We start from the raw sequence: 13376 nt of genomic DNA, 5'->3' as shown, positions 1-13376 counted from the left end.
TTACTTTACATTTCTGACAAGAGCTAAAGTAGGTCACACATAAGTGGTGTGATCTCACTGCATTCATTTCAGAGACCTACCCCACCTTGCAGGAATTAACAGCTTGCTCAGAGACTCATGAATGACTCACAGCTGGCAGTCATATAGGGAAGTTTGCATAAAACAACTTCCTACTAATCCTGCTTCTAAAAGAGCTTTTGAGGCTTTAAATATCAAACCAGCCTAGCCATGGAGAAAACTAACCCCAGCATTACCAAGTGTTGCTTGGAGAGTTCAGTTTTACCTCTGAGATGTACAATCAAATGCGTGCAGAATCACCAGCATACGACTGTGAGACACTTTCTAATATAAGTGCTGGAAACTATCACTATAGATAGAAATAAATATTTACTTACTGCCACAGGCCATGGCACTGCAGTGCTGCCAACTCACTGGTCTCTTCTTCCATCCACAATACTGATCGGCCACAAGTTTGTTATTCTTTCTGTGTGCACAGTACACTCGTCTGGACTGAAATCCACTCCCACACTGCACACTGCAAGGCCTCCAAGGTCCTGTCCGCCAATAGACATCACATACCTCAGAGGAACAGTTTCTTCTGACAGCCGATCTGTGGGGAAAAACAAATGGCAGTTAAATGCTGATTTTTATGCACAGAATCATATGATTACAGAAGGGACTTCTGGAGATTGTCCAGTCCAAGCCTGCTGCTCATCACACAGTAAACAAGATCAGGCTGCTCATCTCCTGTCTGTTTTCCAGTGTGTCCAAAGGTGAAGACCCCACAACCTCTTTGTGCGGCCTCTTCCAGTATGTAAGAATCCTCTGAATCATTTGTTTTGTTCTAAGTTCAATTTCCTGAACTTCACACCATGCCCATCCATCATGCCTTGCTCATGACAAAAGACAAGCATCTGTTCATTTAAACCAAAACCTGAAATAATGTTTTACCTTTTGGAAAATTTTACTGACCCTGAAAGGCTGAATATTGCATGCTGCAGGTGCTTTAAGCTCTTCTTGAACACCAGTAATATTACTATGCTGACACAGAACCCTCTTAAGCGTTTGAAGTTGCCAAAGTGAAATCCTGGCTTATATTTGTAAATGGAGGTTTCAGCATTTTATTTTTTGGGCATTTCAGCCCAAATCTCCTTCTATGTGCCTCAAAAATGATTTGTAATGTTCACAACTCAGAGGTATGTCTATAGTAAAAAACATGAAGAGCTGGGTTCTATAATTGAAAAACATTGCCATGTAAACATTTCATACCCAGCCACTGTTTGTTCTGCACTGCCCTACCTATGCACAGGTTTTGTTTCCCCTGATCACTATGTTAAGTGTTAACTAAATTATAGTGTTTTATAGACACTGCCTTCCATCCATGTGCAACAGCATTGCCCCAAGTGATTAACATTCTGAGGGGGGATGCAAAACCTGTATTTTTCCTTTTGTAATGAGCTACTTAGAGACAGTAAAACAAATTAACAGAATGCCCACAAAAATAATAATAATGAATGCAAAGGTTGAGTTAAAAACACTTATCCATTCAATTTTAGACCTAAATACATCCTTTAACCATCGTAACTTTTACTCCTTTAACAAAACTTAAAGGCAGAATTAAGTCTATTTATCTGGATAAGCACACCTTATTTAAGTAATAAATTTTAATTAAATTTTAATTAAATTGAGTTGTAAATTTACAGGGACTATAAAATAAAGCCCAGGAAAACTTATAAAACCTCTTCAGCCACAGAACTGAATAACAATAATAGCAGAAGGGAACTAGCTCAGCAGTAGTAACTAAGTTATGACAGATTGCTCCAGTCTGTGCTTTCTTTTGAAGCCAAGGTTCTCTCACTCTCTTTCTAGCTTTGCTATCAGCACAGGGGAGGACAATGATCAAATCAGTTTCTCTCCTTGGGTTCCTGAACTTTCCCTGTGTACACAACAGGGATTACTGTCCCCTTTCCTTGTATTCAATTCATGAGAAGAATTAGAACATTTATACAGTGTAATGTATGATTATGATCTCGTAACTTTAATTTGATCATCTACAGACTTTAACTTGTACTGCTTCTAATTGCGTACCTCTTTCTTTCATCACAAGAAGAGTTTGGCATCAAAGATCCATTATGAAATCGACATAAGAAGTGGTGATGCTGTGAAGCTACAGGGCGGCCTACACAGGAACCAGAACACTGAAAAAGAAGACAAAAAAGAAGGTGAGAATGAAAAAGAAACCATCAAGTTAATTACAATAGAATCACACTTCTGGGCAGCTACTCAATTGCACAACCCAGTCAGAAATCTTGATAACTGCCTTCAGCCCTCGGTCCATGTCCTCAGTTCATGGTTCTCCAAGATACTGACCTTCCCACCCATTCAGAAAGATATACAACCTTGCCTTGTTAATATCTGGTCTGGAATATGGCAACAGTAATTCTCACTCATTACTTTGCTTACTGAACAGTAAATACTGCATTGACAATCATAAAAGTCGTATTAAAAAGGTTACTGCATTAAGAAAAGATGCAGAACATAAGGAAGTAAAGTTTTCCACATTAAATAAGGATAACTGCTTTTGAAGCACACATTTGTCTTTGAGGACTTCATAAGTTCAGCTGCATTAACTGTGTTTTTCTAAGACTGTAATGAAAACAATATAATAGCTTAAAATTGGAATTGATAACATCGGATTAGGTCATAAAACATACTGAAACTAACACTTGGATTTCAGATCGTGCTCTGCTCTCAATTCCTTTGGTTTTGTTGAATTAAAGTAATACACAAACAAGAAACAAGGATTTCTAAGTCACTGTTCTGAAGGCAATTACAGCTAGTGCCACCAGCCTCCAGCTTGACTGTCAAGGTGGTAATGTAGCAGCAGCAAAACAATACAGATGTTCAGACAATTGAATGATTACACTGATGTCTTTCACAATATGAGGAAGTTCCACACAAACTCTGTAACCTACCTGTTCTTTTGTCAGCGTTGTCCCTGCTGTACATGAATAACCCATACAGGGCTTCCTTCCCACGGGGCGATCTTGGTGTACACAAGCACCTGCCAGCACTGTCACCACGCTGCCGTTGGCTTTTACTTGCTGACAAGTTATTTGCCGGTAGCGAAAACCACTGCTACAAGTTGCAGAGCACTCAGACCATCCGCTAGTTACCCACCTACAAGAACACAAAGGCATTAATAGGAAATATGAAAGCCTTGCAACCTTGCTGGTAGTTTGCAGTGACCTGTTTGCAAATAAAAACCAAGAGAGCTTGGCATTGTGATTTTTAGGTGGATATTTAGAGTTTAGATGTGAGAAAAGGCAGAATCATCCTTTTCAGTCCTCATCCAAGGTTCTAGGAACTTGATTAACTGAGCTCTAAGATATGTGCATCTCAATATAGGCTCACTCACTGTTACCCAGGAGGTGATAGTGGGTAAATCCTACAGTCACTGCTGATTTATTCCTTTTGCAGGGAAGCACTGCCTGCTATTCTATAACCTGTAAAATGCCTGGTACTGATTTAGTTACTATCAATGCAGTAGTAGAATTAGATGTCATAACTCATCCAAATTTATTACATCAAGATTCTGCTAGATAATGGCTCAACCAAAATGTTTTATTCATTCATTAGAAGTTGCAAAGATTTATTCTGCCTTCACAGCCAGGAACCCTACCAGGGAAGCAGCAAGTGGCAATATAATTTATTCTGCTTCATCTTCTCATAAATCTAGGATAGAAACATGGAACGAGACTATTTGTAGCTCCACTGTGATAAACGGAAAAAGATTCTATTTTCTTCAGCACTTATTTTCTTACAGTCAAAGATTTCATATTGATTCAAAGAAGATTAATCTTCTGCAATTTACCTTTTAAAGCTCAAGTTCTTTTGCAAATGCACGCACAGCATGTCAGCAATGCACAGATTCGGCAAACATCTACAATGCTAGTTAAATACGTGCCTAAACTCTTTACATTTACCTCACTGTACTTGGAAGCTATGCTGGAGAAAAGCAGATTAAATGCATGGCAGCATCCTCATAACTCTGTCTCCTCTGCTCTGAATGGATGGATTTTAGAGGGAGTGCTGCAATTGAGACTCTGTGTTTCAAACTATTCCTACTATTTTAGTACATTTCCACTGGCAAAAAGTTCACTTGTTATGGGCTGGCTAAATTTCAGACTTGCAATTAAGGATGATCTGGTTTTTTGGCTTCTAGTAATGAATATAAACAAATTTATCCTGATATTTATCTGTTGCTATGTTTTCTGTGCTTAGGGAAGAGCTCAGAACATACTGGCAAGATGCACTCCCACAGCGTCACTTAAGGTCTTAACACCTCTTCCCAAAAATTTTCCAGTGAAGGACAGCTCCAAAACTCGTGCATGACTTCTCAAGGATTTTATATTGCTGACAAGTGAAGGCCAATCCCTTTAAGCAACTGAAGGCATTTGTTTAGAGGATGCATGTAGTGCTTCTCACTAAAAATCCAGAGCAGCACCTTGCTGAGATGGAATGCCCAGTGCAACCAATTAAATACACAGGTAACATTTGGGCTTTTGGACCAGACACTATGGAGGTATATTTGCCTGTGATACAAATATTTTCTGCCACAAGAACTCTAAGTACATGAGCTGATTCAGCCAGAAAAGTGGCAGAGAAGCACATGCAACAAGTGTGACACTGTATTGGGGTGGGGGAGGACTGGAGACAAATGAAGCATTGCAGATAACTATACAGCTCAGAGCTTCTCTGCCAGCATGAAGGAACAGGAGGTGAACACAGGCTCCACTTATGAGCATCCTGGCTGCTGTAAATGATTTTTCTCTCAGGACACTGGCACAGATTCCTCACAACAAGCACATCTCAGAGGACTCCCGCAGCTTTCACAATGTTAGTGTGGTAGCAGCAAGACTTGTTACAGCAGCACGGACTTGTACATGGCCTAATTTATTCATCTGGATCACAAACTCCCCAACTGTGATCTGCTTTCACACCTCTCATCCTATAGGGGTCACAATGAAATAAAACCCACATTTTCTACTCAGCATGCAAACACAGAAGCAACTTCAGGAGATTGCGAGCTTATCTTAATACAGACAGAACACATGGAAATACAGTAGGCAGGAGTTTACCTGGCAGGGCAGTCATCTCTGTTGCATGACTGGTAAATAATTGCTGGCTTTTGCAGATCTCTGCAAAATGATTCATTTACTTTCTGCTCCTCTGAATTCATGCACTGTAATTTCCTGGAGCGGGTTCCTGAATTGCCACAGCTTGCAGAACAAGTGCTCCACTCAGCATATTCCCATTTATAATCTAATTATCAATAAGAAACACAACCAAAAGTAGTGTGTAAGAGAAGCATTAAACATAGCTGTGTTACATTAATTGATATGGCAGTGAGACAGACATCACAGTCCCCATAGGAAAGTGAATATTTCAGCTTTGTGGGAAGGAACCAGAAGGCAGAGTAGAACGCAGTCCTACCCCACTTCCCCTGAAGTTCAGCCTCTGTATATGAGCACAAAGTTCACTAGAAGGCGAATGGGATCAGCACATGTGCACCTGAAGGGCAGAGTCTGCACACGGTAGGAACTGATAAACTTCTTTTACAAGTTTCATAACGTTTTTATACAATGAGCATTAAAAAGAGGAAACTGTAAATCAGGCTCTCTAGGTTTCCTGCTGCTCTACGCTAGGTTTATTCTAAAGAAAACTCACCTTACTCCAAACACTGCACAACTTTCAAGGTTTAAGAAAATCGTGTGCTAAACTACAGAAAATTACTTAACGCATAATTAGTTTGCCACGGAGGCCTCTGGCAACATGAAAAAGAAACATGTTTTGAAGACCATTTTACACTGAAAATCAATCACCTCTAACAATTACAACCTTTATAGTTAGTCACAATCCCACACTTACCCCTTCCCCCACCTTTTTTTTCCCTGACACTTGGTAAAAGATGAAGTACTGTGCAACGCTGACAGATTTTTATGCGATCACAGAAGGAGTCAGATTTTTCTGTAATAACCAAAAATAATTGATAGCTACCAGCTGTGTCCACAGGCTCACCCTTCCAGCACATAATGAATTCTTTAACTTATTGTTTTTCAATGTTTCCTTATTACTTCTGGGTTTCTTAAAATAATACAAAAGGGCCTTTTTTCAAAGTAGAAACAGTTAAATTTACTGACTGCAACTATGATGGAGAGACTGTATTGTTTGTTTAACTAGGAAGATACTACTCAGAAGTACCCTCAATATGCCTACTGTGCAAAAACCACCAGAGGGGATTTTGCAGCCTTAAAAATGCACGGCTATCCCAGCGATGAAACGTTTACAAAAGCAACAATCAGAGTCAGAGCTCATGAAAGGAAAAAGGAATCCTCCCAGAATACTGACCAGCCTTGCTGGAAAGGGTACTGGGTGACCAAAAAGCGGTTCAGCTGGACAATACAGATCAATGCAGTTTAATACCCAGTTAGTCCTGCCCAGAAATTCTAACTCTAATGAGGTCTGAATTAGTATCAAGGTTCGGACATATTCTTTGATAAGTTCTATCAGGATATTTTACGATTTGTTTCATTAATGTTTAGATGTCATTTTCAGACTTATTACCAAAAGTAAACATTTTGATCATAGTTATACTTCAGTAACATTACTTTGCCACCTCATTCACACAGACTCAGTCTCACTCACAAAACTGATTCAGTGGCTGTCCCTGAGGGTATTTACAACATCTCATCTTAAATCTTCTTTCATTCCTTTGTTCACCCACAATAAGCCAAACTATACAGTTAATAGATAAATAATACATGAGAACCTTCAATTTCAACAGACTTCTTTTTAAATCTGTTTTGCATCCCCTGAATACAGAGGATGTTTGCTTTTTTTATTAACCTGTCAAATGGAATTCTGTGTTTTGCTGCCAGGATCTTAGGATCAAAGTTCTTAACTCTGAATTTTGAAGCCCAGTAGTTATCATGCTATTAATTTCAACAGCGCTTTAAATATTTACATGCTTCTTGAAATGTCTGCAGACACAGCCTACTGTGCTGCTGCTCATTCATCTGCAATCCTCAGTTCCACCATGTTTGGAAATTTCCTAATGAAAGTGGAATTGTGCACAAGCACATCACATTGGAGGACATTATAAAATGTTCTCACAAGACTTAAAACCTAAACTGATAAACACGCAGGGTGCCTCACTGCACTGGTATGTTTAAGGGCGACTATAATAAGATGGCAACCATACTGTAATGATGCTTAAATATTACAAAGCTATTCTTATTGTCTTAAGATGGCCTCAAAGCCTGATTTGCTTCAGTTTGGTAGCAATTGATATGATTTGCTAAAGTTGAGAAAACCTACCTGATTTCAAGCAGCAAGACAACTACTGAGCCAACATCCTCTGAGATCAGCAGCTGCACTAAGAAATGAGCAAACCCACATCTGCCTGCCCAAATTCAACTCTGAGAATGGATGTTGTCTATTGGCTTAGGTGGGATTGTGCATACAGGTGAAGTTAAACATGTTAGCATATTACTTTCTCATTATAAAAGCAGGTTAGGGTTCAGGGAAGTCCATTAAGAGTGAAAAGAAAGTAGTATTAAAAAAATATATATAAGAATTTGTCATATAATTTTCAACAAACCTTCCTTCTTGACATTTACCCAAACTGACACTGGTTTTGCACTAGCTGAAGTCCAACACTGGAACTGCCCAGCGAAGTGACCCGAGTTGGTGTTCACCTCCAGGATGCGACCCCCAGCCAGGATTCGGTATTCCAAGGTTTTGACTTCCTCAATTGGATTACCTCTGAAGAGCCAGTGAACAGTGCTTCTGGAGCTGGGAAGCACAGGGCAACCTAAAAATTAATGGTATTTTAGCATTTTTTACTAAACACAGCAGCTGCATTGGGAAGTTTGGACATAATTATGTAAGACAGTGATATTCTACACAAAAGACCTCACTAGCTTAAATAAAATCAAGGACATTCATAAATTCACTGAAGTCCAAGCTGTCATCCTGACCATCCCCTGAGGGTTTTCACCTTGCATGCAGCTATCACAGCTCTTTATATTCACCCTTGCAGCAAGATCTTACATATTCCTTTAATATATAACTGAATAGGAGTAGTTGGAGAGCGATCATTTAAAAGGAATTAGGATTGTACTCCAGAATCCACCTTTATGCAACCCCCCAAACCTGGACTCTTAGGAATCATCCCCACTTTCACCATGGGCCCCTTCTTTTTTCTCTTTATTAATGAACAAATGTGATCATTCAAATGGGAAAGCATAAAAGACAACATACCTATTCTTAAAGGATCTCCAGGTACTACACTAACATTTGTACCGATTCCAGATGCCATTAGGACACGTTTTTTTCTGCTTCCCTTTGATAGTAAAGTATTATTCTCTGTAAATCTTTGTTCTGTAAAACAACATGCAAGATCTCTTCTTAGGAAGACTTACATAAACATACTAAAAAAAATTAAAAAAGCATCCAAAACATTTTTTATGAAGAACAACAGTGCTCTGAATTGACCAACCTACTGATTAAGTTGTTTGTGAAGCAAATAGAGCTCAGATGTGAAAACAGGGAAAAGCACAAAATGCTTACAATGCCCCTGCCTGCTTCTATCATATTTAAGTCTGTTGAACTATATGTATTTATTAGCAACAATAAGCCATAATATAATAAGCTATAAGCTGTAACATCAGTTAAAGAACAGCATTTACAGGACATATAATCTGTTTACTGTTTCAGACAGAACGCAATGCTATTTATATTTTAATTGCCAGTCATTCACACACACAAATTTTAAGAAAAATATTTTTTCCAATGGCTTTAGGCCAATTCCTCTCTCTCTCTTTTTTTTTTTCTTTTTTTTTTTTTTCCCCAATGGAATCATGGCAAAATGCTACAATTAAGAAAGACATATTTTGAAATCTCATTATGCATAGTGCATAACATAGGCAGAGTCATATACCTATCACTACAGCAACTTGTCCTTTTCATCATGTGCCAAATGAGCTGCCAAGAATACGGGTAATCTGTCAGTAACACACAGTTCTTGTCACGTGGTCCAGATTTCCATTCTAATGAGCGTATTTAATTATCCATGATTCTCCTTCCACAACATTTTCAATCATTTCTTATATTCTAACTTCTTTGGGTTATTTTCCATTGACTGGATTGGATTATTTAAGACTTATCCTCAATGCACAAAGTCTCCTGCTTGCCCTTGTGCAAAGCCTGCTCCAAAAGTAATGCCTCCCATTTTATGATGTTGGCCCATAGAGCAGAGGCAGATGTTGGCGGTACGACAGTAGAGATTGAACCTTCCCATCAGTATTCCATTTTGTTGTGTGACAGGCAGTAGCAGAGGAGTAGTCTGACAGAATGAAGACTGATACAGAAGTGCGTTTGAAGCAAAGGTATGTCATTGAATTCCTCAGTGCAGAAAAAATAGCATGCACTGACCTTCACTGATGCTTGCTGAACATTTATGGAGACCAACCAGTGGATGTGAGCACAGTGAGGCGGTGTTGGTGTGTTTCAGCAGTGGAAACAGTGGGTCACTCCACTGGTACACATTTTAACAAGCATGGTATGGAGGCTCTGGTTCATCACTGATAAAAACACAGGGCTAATGGCAGTGACTGTGCTGAAGCAAAGTGTTTTGTAGCTGAAAATCTTCCTTATCAGACATTGCTGTTGTGCTATTTGTATCTGTTGTAACTTCCATGGAAATAAAGAGGAGGCATTACTTTTGGAGTGACCTGCATAAATCCTGAAACAAAAGTCTTCACAGAACTACATTGAGATCAGCACCATACTGGCACTGACCAGCGAACAGTTACTTCCCTTGTCAATTCTTAGCCACTTCTACTAGAAAAGGCTGTACAAATTTTGCTCTACAGCTCAGCTTCCTCAGATCAAGCAGTAATTGCTGTAGGAAAGTCAAAAAGTCTGACTTGATGTTGCTTTGGACAGCAGTCATTGCGAGCTGCAAATCCCGACAGCAGAAAGTCCTTCCATTTCACCACAGCTTTGTGTAGTTAAAAAAAACCCACAAAAATAAAAAAATGCAGAATTTGGCATTCTTTTGTCTACTCAAGATCTATTAGAACTAATGCCATTTGATCACCATTGGAAATGAGGTTCAGACTCTTGTGAGTGAGCTTCCCAGTCACATCATTATAATATTCCTCTTTGGAACATGTGAAGTTTTGACCTAATCCAGGAAAACTGAAACCAAGGCGGCAGCTTCAGTCTACACTCATCTTCACACAGAGACTACTATTATGTCTTTGGTTTGCCTTCCCTGGCCAGCGGATCCAAACATACCTAATCTGCCTTATATGTGTGTTTAAGAAAGAGAACTTTGTAGCAGGATTGTCCATGTATGACTGGGTTGTACTTTGTACTGCAAAATGGTGAGAAAGTTAATATCCAGAGCTGAATAATCCACTTATTGGAGTTATTTGCAAGGCACGGTTGTATTACAGAGTATTGTACTGTTTATCTACTTACAAGTCATTTAAATGCAATTTTTTCTTTACATTTTCTAATTTGAGTTAGGCGTTAATATTCAGATTCTTTTTTGTTCTCACTATTCCTTTCTTTTATTGGCCTTTATGATTAAAAAGGAAACAACATCACCTCTCTGCTTTCATTTCACTACATTTCCCTGTAGTTTCCTGCAGCCTACTTCATTTCCCTCTATTAAAGCATTGGGCACAATGCAATATGACATTGGATTTATTTGTCTAATGTGTTTCCAGGCTTAAGGGCTGACACTTAATGCCTGGAAGCAAGAAGATGGACCAATTTTTGAAGAAGTCACACATGAAACTGTACCCAGATTAAGTACTACAGGAAACACAAAACAGTGAACAGATCCCAGGGAGTCAGATCCAGTCAGACATTCCAAGTTCATAAGGAAGTGCTAAATAATCACCCACACCACCGCAAACTAGTTTATCACTAAAAAACATCTTAAGTGTTATCAGTAAGAAATTCTTATTTAGCACCTACCATGTAAGTGCAGAATGGAAGTAGCCTCAGCTTTTCCAAGAGCATTAGTTGCTCTGCATGAGTATGTTCCTGCATCTTCTTGGGAAACATTCCTCAGAAACAAAGAGCCATTCGAAAGCAAGAAAGAATTAATTTGTAGGATGCCTTTCTTCGTAAACCATGTCACATTTGGTTGGGGAACACCTTGAAAATGTAGATAATTAAAATATTCAGGATAAAATAAAATATATGATCTATATTGCTGTTACTATAACATACAAGAATCATCACTTCCTTCATCATTTCACAGATAATGTTAATGACACTGCAGCAAAACAAGTAGTTTTTCCATTCAAAGACAAAAACATTTTTGTTTGAGCCCTATTAATAGTTCAGCACCCTATTGAGAATAAGGGTTAAGCACAGTAAGGCAAGCTCCCAGAACACCTTTAGAAGCCGCTACCAGTCCTAAAAAAGCCATGTGCTCATGTATCTCTCCACTAAAGGATTTAAGACTGCTAACCTCAGTCAGAAACAATCAACGTAACTATCTGCATCCCAAACTGCAGGAAGGAAGGAATTAATATGATGAAACGAAAATAGAAAATGAGATAAAATATTTCTCTCGAAGGACAAGTTTTATATTAATCAATTAAAACAGAAAATGCAACACCCATTTCTGACCCCAGAAAAGCCCCCTGAAAACTTCTCCATCAAGCAGATGTCATAAATGCAGCTTGGAACAATGGAGTGTGAAGGAAATGGAACAGAAAAAGCTATTAAGAACTAAATTAGGGGCTCAGTTGTTAAGCAATCTCATTTACCATGCTACAGAAAGCCAAAGATCCATCGTCCTCCCTACTGCTAAGCTTCAGTGCTGAGATATTCCATACTCAAAGAAAACTTGTCATTCCAAATTTTAATCAGTGAACAGACTTTGGATACTGATGTTTAATTAGGTGGTTTTTCCAGTTGCACAATATTACTTCAGTGGAAGGTCTTCTACTGTTGTTTTCTTTTCCACAAACATGTGCCTTAAAATGATATTTTGAGAACTGGCAAATCAGGCACTTCACTGTTTGCACTCAAGTAGAGCTGCCCCAGCAGGAGTGCCCTCTCAAAGCTCCAAAGCCCAGGAGAACTCAGTGGGTAGGTCCAATATATGGCACGATGACCAGCCTCAGCAGTGAGCAAATGCACAAGGTATAAGACAGTCAGAGTGGTTAAACCATCGTTTAGCTGAGCTCTGCTTTCTTGTCTAAATACATTGATCAGTGCTCCCTTAAGGCTACCAGAATGGGTCCTGCTATAGAAGCTGACCTGAATGTGGGACATTTGGAAGTCCCAGCCATACTGAATGCTAATTCAGTCTCCTCTCTTCACAGATCATTGTGCAGTATTACTTTACAGATGATGTCTTCATGATGTGGAATAGCCTTTAGGAACAACTTCAACATTTCGATCACTGGCTTAGCACTTCCAATGCACACCTCAGGATTTTCCTTTACTGTAATAGGAACCAGACATATTTTTTGGATCCTGCTATGTCAGTGAAGGAAAAAGCTCCCCATACCATTTTGTCTAGAAAGACAGCAGACAGAAACACTCTCCTGCATAATCATAGTTTTAAATTCTAGGCAATTTACTGACTGTTCAGTGCTTTCAAGCTCACGAGATTGTGATTTACTGAATACAATTGTGCAAAACAAGATACAGATCTGCAGAGCACACAAGGGTCCAAAAAAACCAGGCTGTTTTTCAAGTTTCCAGAAGAAGCTTTATGCCACATCAAAAAATCCTTTCGGAATTAGGAAGAATTCTTGTTCTAAGGATCTTTTTTCCATTATATTCCAGATTTCTGGCTAAAATGTATCATTCTCAGACACATTTTCCTTTACACTGTATTTTCCACGGCCATTCAGGCATATACTCTCTCAGTAGGGATGGGTTGAGGAGGTGCCATAAGGATGCTGAGCTGAGGCCCACAGGTTTGCAGCCAGCCTACCCTCACTGGCACCAAAATCCTGCATGCTCATCAAAGCCAAAAATAACCAGAAGCAGCACAGCTGGAAAAGAACCAAAGTCAAAAGATTTAAAGCTGAATTCCACAAAACACAAAAACATAAAAATGCCTGCAGAGGGTTGGATTTAGGCTTTTAACCTCGGCCTCTACCAAAATTCAGCCCCAAACACCATCCCATGATAGTCTTCCCTTTGCTTACATTTAGAAATGTACCCTGTTCCTGGGATTTAACTTAAGTAAAATGTTTCTGTCTTCCAAACTTGGTTTGTATTTATGCCGGAAAAATTGCCATGTCTCTTCTCCTTTACCTCTCTCTCAT

At 39.1% G+C, this 13376-nt stretch overlaps 1 protein-coding gene across 6 annotated transcripts in view; it reads right to left on the bottom strand.

Annotated features, from left to right (window-relative positions):
- Nucleotides 1–13376, bottom strand: part of ADAMTSL3 (ADAMTS like 3) — a 172682-nt gene that overhangs the window by 1710 nt on the left and 157596 nt on the right. For 5 of the 6 annotated variants that reach the window (XM_015873010.2, XM_015873009.2, XM_015873011.2 and 2 more), the window contains 7 exons: nucleotides 11056–11238; nucleotides 8326–8445; nucleotides 7664–7876; nucleotides 5142–5325; nucleotides 2976–3180; nucleotides 2089–2198; nucleotides 396–610 (listed from right to left, as the gene is read on the bottom strand). In XM_015873010.2, the coding sequence (XP_015728496.1) occupies nucleotides 396–610; nucleotides 2089–2198; nucleotides 2976–3180; nucleotides 5142–5325; nucleotides 7664–7876; nucleotides 8326–8445; nucleotides 11056–11238 (1230 nt within the window). Of the gene's footprint in view, nucleotides 1–395; nucleotides 611–2088; nucleotides 2199–2975; nucleotides 3181–5141; nucleotides 5326–7663; nucleotides 7877–8325; nucleotides 8446–11055; nucleotides 11239–13376 lie in introns of those variants that run through there. The other variant, XR_001557485.2, reaches the window with a different exon arrangement.

The sequence above is a fragment of the Coturnix japonica genome, chromosome 10 (genome assembly GCF_001577835.2).
Source record: "Coturnix japonica isolate 7356 chromosome 10, Coturnix japonica 2.1, whole genome shotgun sequence".
Classification (NCBI taxonomy): domain Eukaryota; kingdom Metazoa; phylum Chordata; class Aves; order Galliformes; family Phasianidae; genus Coturnix; species Coturnix japonica.
The sequence above is the reverse complement of the archived record's forward strand: the minus strand, read 5'-3'. Positions and strand labels throughout refer to the sequence as shown.